Consider the following 10,915-nt stretch of genomic DNA (forward strand, 5'->3'; position numbering starts at 1 on the left):
TATTATTAAAGGCTGGATTGGTGATTTCCACCCCTTGTAGTTATGGGTCCTCTTTTCTGAGTGTCTTGTGTTACAATTCACTAGGGCTACAAAAATACAGATGGTAAACAGGGGTGTACCTGCACACACACACACACACACACACAGATGGCGAGTTCAAATTCTTCATGTTTGGCCAAGCTCCACAGAATCAAATTCTGTGCTCAGTGTGAGTCTAAGGGGGAAAGGGGGTTTGGGCTTTTCTCCAGCAACCATTCCCATCCTACATGGCCAAACTGCTTTTGAAATCAAAGAGAACGTCAAAAGCAGCTGACAAGATGGCATAGGGACCAGCTGTTTAAATAAGGATGGCCCTGATGTTACTATTACCTTTATTTGTACTTGCCTTGCCCCCTCAAACTGTGGCTGCTGTATTGATCAGTAGTGAGTGGAAGTGCTCTTTCTATTCCAGCCTTTAAATTCCAGTCTCTGAGATTGAGAAAGGTCAGCTCTTTGGAGAGTCTACCTGTTCTAACTTCTTCCCCCGTGCATTTTCAAGCAACCCGTTCTAAATCTGGGATAGTTTTTATAAATATATTTTGCATGTGTATGAAGATGTTGTTAAAATGAAGTGTGGTGATTAAAGGAAACTACCTTTTCACTTCATGTTTACCTACCAAGGTAATTTTCCCAGTGTCATTTTGACACTAGCATGCCACCTGAAGAACGACTTATACATATAATTTATAAGAATCAAGTTAAGGAATATTTTTAGCTTAATTATGAAAAAGAAAAGAAAAAAAAACCTTCTGAGAATATTCTGGAAGTTATTTTATGACAAAGGAATTGCCAAATGCTTTCACCGTAAGCTGTACAATGTATGTATTTGTAACGAACTCACAGTTGTATGTATGAACCCTCAAGAAAAGAGACACTTTTTCGGCAAGAGTTAAAGGATGTTTTCAACACACTTAATGTGACAGTAAGTGCTTAACTTTGTACAGTTTTATCAACCTGGTTAATTAACCACGTTTTAGGAAAACCACATTTTGTAATTACGTGGTACTAAAGGCAGTGAACCAACAAAGTCATCCGTGAACAAAACTGTTTTAAGGCGTTTGTTGTATAGGTTCAGCAATCTTGCAACTAAATGATCCACTATTTATTTCATGGCTATCTTCGCCTGTCATTTGGCAGGTTTCTGTAAATCAGTATTTGTAGGGGAATACAAATCACACAGAAAGTGGTAAGAATAATTTTATTGTATTATTAAATAGCATGTCTTTTCTCCAACCATTACAAATTTGTATATACTACACGGTGAACAAATACATCAATATATATTTCTATAATTGCCTGGGTGAAGGCAGATATTTACACATGCAGTTAGTACCGGTGCCATGCTACATTTTGTTAGAGCATAATATGGCAAACAACGCAGCTGTATTTCTTCTTCGGTATGAAAATACCTTTGGGGGGGTAGTGGGAATTTGGAGTGGAATGTGTTAGCATATACATTTGCCGCTACAAGGGCATAGTCCCTTTCCTTCCCTGTAACAGACACAGCTCAGAGCAAATGATTGACACGGCAAAGTGCTTGAAAATACATGTGTGTGTATGTGTGTCTATCTTACACAGCTAGATCAAGGGACAGTTTCACTTTTTGGAAAGGAAAGACTGACTGTAGCCATAAGTCCCATGTGGAAAGCAAATAACTGCAAGAGTAGAAAGCTGTTTGCACTTCAGCACTAGTACTTCAGCTGTTGTTTCTGTCCAGCAGTGAATGACGGTATCAGAGCTGATGATGGGCCACTGTTTACTTTAAAGGGTTTGTCCTTAATACATACAATCTGTATGCAATTCTGAGTATTGTAATGAGCTTTGCAGAGAACTTCAGAAATACAATGTCATTTGAAAAGTAGTACATTTGCTTGCAAATGATACATTTTTATTACTGAAAGGGTAGCACAATAAATAGACTGGAACATGCCTGCAGTCTCCAGTTCCAAGGTGGCTAGCAATCAGCCTTAGAGGTTAAAACAGAGTGGTTACCTAACTGCTGAACACATCTCAAAGAAAGATTTTAAAAAGTGCAAAGAAGGAACTTGCACTGGCAAAGTATGGCAGTAGGAAGTTGGATAAAAATATTCTAACAAAAGCTAAAATATTTTCAGTCTGAAATAAAATGCTCCACATTGTTCTCTAAAATTAACACAAGAATGGAAGAATGCAAAACAAATATTCAAAATAGAAAGGCTCTTTTCTTGAGGGAAGAAGATTTAGATTTCACCCCTTATCAGGTCTTGTTGGCTGAGCCAGAGGATCGCCGCAGCTTCATAGACATGCGACTCTTGCTAGTCCGGGGTGAAATGGGGAAGGCTAGATCGGGCCCGTCCATCTGCGCTGCTGCTGGAGTTTCGGACGCCTGAGTCTCTGGGTAGGAGCCTACCGCAAAAAACAAAACAAAACAAAACAAAAACATATTAGATCAGCCTATTACGGCAAAGGATTAGGAAAGATCAAGCCCTGAGGAAATGGTTGCCCTCTCCTTGTTTGGTGTAAAAGGAAAAACACTAATTCAGTTGGCAGTATAAACAACAAACACATTGCACTCTATGTGGTCAGACAAAGACTGTAGCTAAAGTACAGTCCAGTGCTAAACTCCAAAGGAACTAGTTTGTAACAACAATGCAAGAGGGTTGGGAAGGCACTAAAAAGGATCCAGGGTGGCAACTATTTCCTGTTCTACATTCTCAACATACAAATTCCTATAGGGGTCAATGTGGCCAAAGCATGCTAGTTGGATGCACTACATGATATGCTCTCTTTGTAAAAGGAACAAGATGAATTTGTGAAGAATCCTGGTTAATACCCAAAGCAGAGTTTCTTCCAATATATAGGGTCAAAACACAAGGGGCATAGGAATTAAATAGAGTTACTGCACTGATAAAATTTCTATGAGATGCAAAATAGAAATAGCATTTATTTACAAGCACAATGTCTTTTGCATTACGTACAAATCTTAGCTCTCAGAAAAAATGTAATTTTTTGCTTTGTTGTGCCTCCTGAAAAAAGTTGTAGATTAGAAAATGAATACTTTCATTCAAATAGTAATGGCACCATTCCTTTTGTTTTTGTATTTAAAAATGAGATGGCACCAATAGTTGGAGAGATTTGTACCACCTGCCTCTGAACCTGTACACTGCCAATTCTACCCTTCCCTTCAGACCCACTTGACTACACTTTCAGAGGCATTCTACTACTTCCCTATGACAAATGCAAAACTGAATGGGGATTTATTATTTGCAGGACAGATGGATTCCTACTTTAGATATAATTAGTTACAACTACTTCTAATATTTTCCTGAATTTTGTTTTTCATCAGAAGAATATATGATAATGCTGCCGTTAAATAAATAATCCATTCTTAGAAACAAATGTGTATTTTGATACTAAGTGCACACACTTTGACATTGTTCTGAATGGCTCTTATGTTCATACACATATTACCTTAGGATTAGGAGTCAAAGGAAAGCACACAAGCCCTACTGAAATCAGTGGACCAAATTTGTTCAGTACTGTGTCAGGGATTTTGTATATTGCAATATTTTAGGTAAAATATTTTCTTCCATATTACAAAACCAATCAGTACATTTTTGCTTAAGTATATTTTTGCTGGTTTAACTGATCCATAAACTAGATTCAAAGAACGCCATGTGCAATATAAAGGCTTCCCATTTACATGGAATTTGCTAGTTTTGACTTGCCGGCACTGCCCTATGCACTCTATTAAATTGTGCTCTAAAGGTTCTCCTAATTTTCAGAGGTCACTTTAGCGGCAAGTTGGGCTGTAATGGAAAACCTGTCCCAGAAATGATTTTAATAATACAGTAATAGGTCCATATGTGAACTCTCTGGATGCCATATCATTATGAATGGATAATACAAGCCTATGAAAAAAATGCTTGCAAAACAAATTAATTTTATTTTTGGACACAAATTCCAATTTAAAATGGGATATTTTAATATTGTATATTTGTATTACGACTACTTAATGAAAAATACTTACAACACAGAAAATCACCTTAAGAAAACATTTTCACTAATATTGCAGTAACACTCGCCCTCCCTCTCACTCACTGCTTGGGCTCCTGCTGAAGGCAAATAAATCTCAGGACACATTTCTTGCTTTCATTCTGCTAGATTTCCTAAAGAGGTTACTGCAAACTATGATGGCCGGGTCAGAAGTCTAACACTGCTTTCAAAAGCACACTGCCACAAGCCTGATCTAATAACTCAAATGCTATTGTGTCTGCTTTAGCCAAACATTCCCTGGAACTGGCAAAATCTCTCACTTTCTTCTCCAAATAGGGATGTTTCTCTTTATTATCCAGGCTCACCAGTTCCAAACAATCTACAAAGGAATGACAGTGATAGCAGAATATTTATTTTGCTTTTTGGAAAAACAAAATTCTTTTCTACACAGGGACAGGTAATGTATGTGGTGGTGGTCTTTAAAAATGTCCCTCCCTGTGTAAATGAGCACCCAGGAATTCTGTCTTGTTCTAGTTTTACAAGGAATCAAAGCATTCCAAATGATGGGATAAGTACAGCATAAAAAGTAATCGTTGGTGCTCTGCACAGCATACCATTCACAGCTAGCGTGAAAGACCTTCCGTTTCAAGCCTTTGCCCTTTACCTTGAAGTGGCCCATGCTTTCTAGTGGTGGCTTGGGAAGGAGAAGAAATATCACACCATTTCTTTCTTTGTTGAGAATGAAGAAGTGATGAAGGAGAGGTGGAGAGAAGTGAGGAAAAGGGAAGAAAGATAAAAAAAGATAACAGGTGTGAGACGTGAGACACGAATAGCAGAGGTTGGAGGGCATTTACAGATGAGTACAGAAAAGAGAAAGTTAGAATTTTTAATGTTGCTAACGTGCATGCTGAAGGTGAAAGAAGGATGCATTAGTAGTCAAAATGATCCAGCAGCTCAAGTCAGGAAGAATACTCACCAACTAGAAGTTACCCCCAAAAAACCAAAACCAAAAAACAAACAAACACAAAAACAAAAAAGAAAAGGGGAAAAAGAAAAGAAGATGTGTATAAAAATAGTTCTGATCCAAAAGCCTCATTGCTATAAATATGATACAACCATTATGACATAAACATAATTTATTTTGTTTCTACTAAAAAAACCTAGGATAAATCATTAAAATGACAACAGTTTGTGTAGGTATCCAGGTCTCGTGAAAAATAAATGAAGTTTCTTTTAAAATTCTGCCTGTTCACTGTAATTCAAAACATATTCCACTGAGAACATTCAATAGTAAAATTCACCAACTTGCAAAAGAAGTGCTAGAAAAACATCTTATAATAATTTATTCATATTGGAAATGAACTGGAAATTTTTAAAAAGGTAATTCATTTAGTGCTTGTGAAAACATTAGCAAGATAAGTGCAGAATAATCCTATTTCACAGAGGGTGAAATCCAAAGGTGTTCAGATGGAGGAGTCCACTCCAGTCCCATGTATGTGTTGTACATAGGGTGGCAGAGCAGCATCATTTAAAAAGATTGTCTGATAACAATGGGTGAGTAGTTTATATAGCAACCAATGTGATTTTTGCTTCTTTTTAAATTTTATATGTAATCTATTTGGGTTTATTAGATTTCCATGAAATAAAAGTTCATTGCAATCCAGGGATCAGATATGAAACCTCCTCCTCCTCCTCCTCCTCATAAAAAACACAAATCCTATAGACATTTAGGCTGGCATCCTGTTCTATATTTATGAGACCCTAAACTAGACATACAATTTTGTAACTGCTGGTGATTGACATTTACAGTCATTAATGATCAAACATTAATCCCAATAATATTTTTTCAGCCTGTTCTTCTTGTTGTGTGTCTTCAAGTAACTTCTGACCTATGGCAATTATCACAGTTTTCTTGGCAAGATTTATTCAGTGGGGATTTGCCTTTGCCTTCCTCTGAGGCTGAGTGTGTGTGACTTGCCTAAGGTCACCCAATAGGCTTCCACAGCTGAATGGGGATTCGGTCTCAAGTCATAGTCAAACCATTATATCATGCTAGCTTTCTGGCAGTACCCCAGTCAAAGGGTTTCCAAGGTGCTGCAGATCAGGGCCCTGGGAAATGATGTCTGCAGTGTTCTCCCAGTCATGTGGTGCCTTGAGACAACCATTTGCAGCCAGACCCCAAACTGTCTCTCCATCTGCCCTCAATGCATTTTATGGCCAGAAGAATGCTGAAGGAATCAATTCTCAGCCCCTCAATATGCAACACCTTGGAAATCCTTTAATTAGAATGCTGCCAGGCTGAATAAGTACTTTCAGGGTGTGGCATCATCAGATGTATCCATAACAATATTAATAACTATGACAATCTCCTTAATTGTGATTCCTTCTGATCATGCAAGACCTTGGTCAACAAATTCCTTATTGATAAATATTCAAACTAAAGATTAAAGTTTTGGGGACAAGACTTAAATTGTAAGATAACAAATTGGTTAGAATGCATGGTTGATACATATTTAGGAAGTTTACTGATTTATGTGGCTGACTGAAGGTGTATATGCAAAGTAAAAGCTTTCAGCTGTTTAGTTATGCAAATATGGAAAGGTTTTCCATGGATTTTTACGTCAAGAAAGCAAAATGGTAAGGAAAAGGAATTTTTGACCCCAGGCCTAATCCAGACCGTCAGAATCTGGGCCACCAGATATGCCAAGCTGACCTCTTCCCTCACAAGAGCATTCCGTCTTCTGGGAGAGAGGGGAGACCATGCTATCTCTGTTCAAAAATAGGAGAACAGCAGTGATTCTCCTGTCTATCTCCTACATCAAGCTTCAAACATCCTTGGTAGTGTGGATTCCATTTCATGCTCTCTCCTCTTTGTGGAGATGAATCCTGGCCTGGGACCGAGTTGCCTTCTAGGAATGTCACTTCACAATGTTGCTCCTACACTTGCATCCCTGCACAGAGAATGAAGACTCCTTTCAATTGCCCCAGATGGTACTCCCAACAGTTCCTGGGAACATTAGCTGTAAGTGGGTATTTAGGCCCCTATTAAAAACAATTATGAGTGTTTAGATGCAGTAAAACAAGATCACAACTTTGGGGGGAAAATGTGGAGAACTGGAAAATGGGTGAAACAAACAAGCAAAATAAAGTGGCTTCCAGCTGCTTTGAAGGCAAGGTGTTCAGATGACGCATGCCTCCAAAGTGGAAACCAAAATGATGTCACGCTCCAGAGCTAAAATCGAGCACAAAAAGAAGCTGGGATGCTCTGGCTTAGCCCAGAAAATGCACATCTTCATGCTCACCTGCATATAAATGCCCCAACATGAATGCGGGGCTGCAGCAAAGTAAAAAAGAAAGAAAGAAAGAAAAAAATTGTGACAATTTCAATGGATGTAATTATAACATACACCAACCAGACAGTCCAAAGGGGGGCATGGGGTGAAGAAGGCATGTAGGCATGCCTGAATTCATTAAAAGTGAAAATATCTGGAAATATGCTAGCATGTTTCCACAAAATCCCTAAATGTTTGGATATTGCTATGGTTCTTATTGGTTTAATATGTTTACCTTATATGAGCCTTCTCCAACCTGGTAACCTCCAGATGTTTTGGATCTGAGGTCCCATCAGCATTAGCTAGAATGATCAATAGTGAAGTGATGGTAGTTTTAGTTCATAACATCTGGAGTGTTCCAGACTGAGAAGGCTGCCTTAGAGCAATTGAGAAAAACTGGGAAAATATCAATGAGCATATATAGCATGAAGCTGAAATACCTCTTTCAAAATGGAAAGAGTAAAATTGTGCAAATATAATGTAATGAATTGGGATGGCAATGACAAAAAATTGATGTATGATTTTACTAATATAGAACTGAAAGCATGAGATGTCTCTGTTTTAACATGCAGACTGTTTTAAACACAGAGCCAGAAAAATCTGGGCACATATAAAGTAACAAATATTATAATTTATATCCCACAGTTTATATCAGAGTACTGCTTATATGTCTAATTCAAGTGATAATTGTTTAATTCAATCAATAAATCACTGTTAAAACAGTAACAATATTAACATAAAATATACAAAAATTAGTCACAAACAACTAATTTTGTTAAAAGTAGCATAAAACAAAATAAAACAAAAAGACATAATTCTAAAAGCAAGATAAGGTGTCCAAAATCTCCAGAGTAAAATTTACAGGCCACCACATTTATTTCCATAATTTTTCTCCTCCTGCACTATGGTCCTACAGCACATTGAACTATCATAAAGACAACATTCTTGATGAAAAAGGATTTCAACTGATCATCTTCATTTCACATGTTTCCACTGTCCACTTACATATTTATTCCTTCTACAGAGTAAAACAGAACTAGTGATCATACATACTTCCCACATACAGACCAGAATCTCATGCTGTGGAAGCATGATTGCCCTTCCCCCTCTATAGCCCTCTGTGTTCTGGGAACCCCGCTGAAGCAGGGTTTCAACAAGAGGGAAGGCCGTGGGAGGGGAGTGGGGGGGACTGCTGTTGCACTAACAGACAGCTGGTAGTGAGACATTGACTTTAGACCATATGGAGCAAAAAAATAATAATACAAGGAACCTTTTAATACCATCTCTCAAGATACAGTGATGGTATATTGTAATCTTATAGCCAAAAGGAATCAGTGAGGAGAACTAAAAAGCAAGTAAAAGGTAAATTAACCTTTTTTCCAGACCATCAACTATTTTTGTAAAACCCAAAAGGGTTAATGGAATAATGCTAAGGCTTCTTTCTATTAGAACATTAACCAATAATTTGAGGATCTACAAAGAACGTATACTTCCTACTGCATACATAATTAGCTAGGTGTTTCAGACTCCAGATTTCACCAGCTCTAGTAATACAATACTAAATGTCTACTCAGAAACAAATCCCACTGGGCTGAATCCAGAGATATATTCAGCACAATTCTGCTAGAGCTGAAAGAAGTGGGGACAGGACCGCACTTTTCTCTGCTTGTTTCTTTAGCCCACTACTTCATTTCCACACTGACCTTGTGGGGCTGGAGGCCACTTCAGAAGAACGTGGAAAGGTGGTGCCATTTAGGGCAACGGGCAATGAAGGAAATCACAATCCTTTCCCTACACAGTTAACTCCTTTGCATCCTAGCCCATTCTGCAAACAGTCACAAGCAACAGGGCTATATCCAACCGAATGGCTCATAGGACTGCAGTCTAAGAGCCTATTTCTTCAAAGCATTCATGCTTAAAATAGTACATCAGGGACTGTTTCTAAATTAAGAATTGTTTCTAAAAAATTGTCGTATTTTGCCTCACTATATTTTGTTAGAAGTTTACCTATTAATATCTGAAGATCTATCAACTTATAACATAGGATCTAAAATAATTTTGGAGTATGACCAGTAGCTGAATTGCCATTTCTTATACTATATGCGTTTTGCAGAAATATTTTCCCCAAGAAAATCCTAAAGAAAAGGAAATGCTAAATTTATTCCTGAGGTTAGAAATACTGCAGTATTGCCTTGCCTAAATAACAGTGTTCATCTTAACTAGAGTTAGACTGTAGTGCAATGCCTCTGTGTGTGTGCGTGCATGTGTGTGAAAACCAGAGGCTCAAATACCTAGAACAGTTTATTTGAAGAAAATATTTGTGGCAAAGAGGTCAGTTTTAAAACCCCTTTTTATATTTCACATTTCAATACCTTATTTGAGAAAAAGTTACACACTGCTTGAATAAATGCCTCAGACTGCATCCACACTGCAGAAACAATCCAGTTTGGCACAATTTTAACTGCCATGGCTCAATGCTATGGAATTCTAGTTTTGTGAGACATTTAGTCTTCTCCGTTAGAGCTCTGGTGCCACAACACACTATAATTTCCAGAATTTTATATAGCACTGGGCCATGGCAGTAAAAAGTGTGTCAAACTGGATGGAGCCCTGGTGGCGCAGTGGTTAAATGCCTGTACTGCACCCATTCACTCGAAACCACAAGGTTGCGAGTTCAAGACCAGCAAAAGGGCCCAAGCTTGACTCAGGCTTGCATCCTTCTGAGGTCGCTAAAATGAGTACCCAGACTGTTGGGGGCAAATTAGCTTACTTGCTAATTAGCTTACTTGCTGTTCACCGCTATGATCTTTGGAATAGCGCTATATAAATAAAACAAATTATTATTAATTATTATTATTTCTGCAGTGCTGATGCAGCCTCAGTGGCAGTTTTTATTGTAGATAACAGTCTACCATGATGACTATGATTGAGTAAGAAGGGCAAATCATATGACTGTAGAAATGAGGAAAATATGGTGGTCATTGGAGTTAAAAATCTATAGTTAACAAAATTTATCAGACAAGTGTCAGTAAATCCTCGTCTCATTCCACAAGGTAAAAGGAATTGTCTGTCAGCATAAAACATTTTAAAACTGGTATTTTACAGTTTATGCTGCTGCCAATCATAATTAATTGTACAGAAAGAGCTTTGGGACCTAAAAAAGCTGCATGTGTATTTGAACCTTGCATGTACTTGCTAAGGAGGACGATACTTTGATGAAATTCCTCTTCTCAAGCCAGAGTGGTTTTCCTCTCATTAGTTTCAGCACAACCTTCTGGTTTGTTCAATAGCTATTGGCCCAGTAATATAGATAATATTTCTAGAGATATTTATAAGACAGTAATTCCTTGGTCCATTTTTGTTTCTCTTTCTAAGTATGGTTACAATTGTATTTATCTATCATTCTCTGGAAAATGTTAACATTATTTATGCATGCAAACAATTTTGCTGGCATGGGAACCCATTACTCCATGCAAACCAGAAATAGTTCAGAGGGCATCATGGTTATTATTATTATTATTATTATTATTATTATTATTATGACAGATGTATAAATTAAACTGGAATCG

The 10,915-nt window shown here is 37.6% G+C and overlaps 1 protein-coding gene across 3 annotated transcripts in view; it reads right to left on the reverse strand.

Annotated features, from left to right (window-relative positions):
• Positions 1–1,223: 1,223 nt before the first annotated feature.
• The window catches only part of RALGAPA1 (Ral GTPase activating protein catalytic subunit alpha 1), a 238,317-nt gene continuing 228,625 nt past the window's right edge, over positions 1,224–10,915 (reverse strand). For all 3 annotated transcript variants that reach the window (XM_042445432.1, XM_042445431.1, XM_042445430.1), the window contains one exon: positions 1,224–2,424. In XM_042445432.1, the coding sequence (XP_042301366.1) occupies positions 2,276–2,424 (149 nt within the window). In that variant the 3' untranslated portion in view covers positions 1,224–2,275. The remainder of the gene's footprint in view (positions 2,425–10,915) is intronic.

Source organism: Sceloporus undulatus, chromosome 1, assembly GCF_019175285.1.
Source record: "Sceloporus undulatus isolate JIND9_A2432 ecotype Alabama chromosome 1, SceUnd_v1.1, whole genome shotgun sequence".
NCBI classification, from domain to species: Eukaryota; Metazoa; Chordata; class Lepidosauria; order Squamata; family Phrynosomatidae; genus Sceloporus; species Sceloporus undulatus.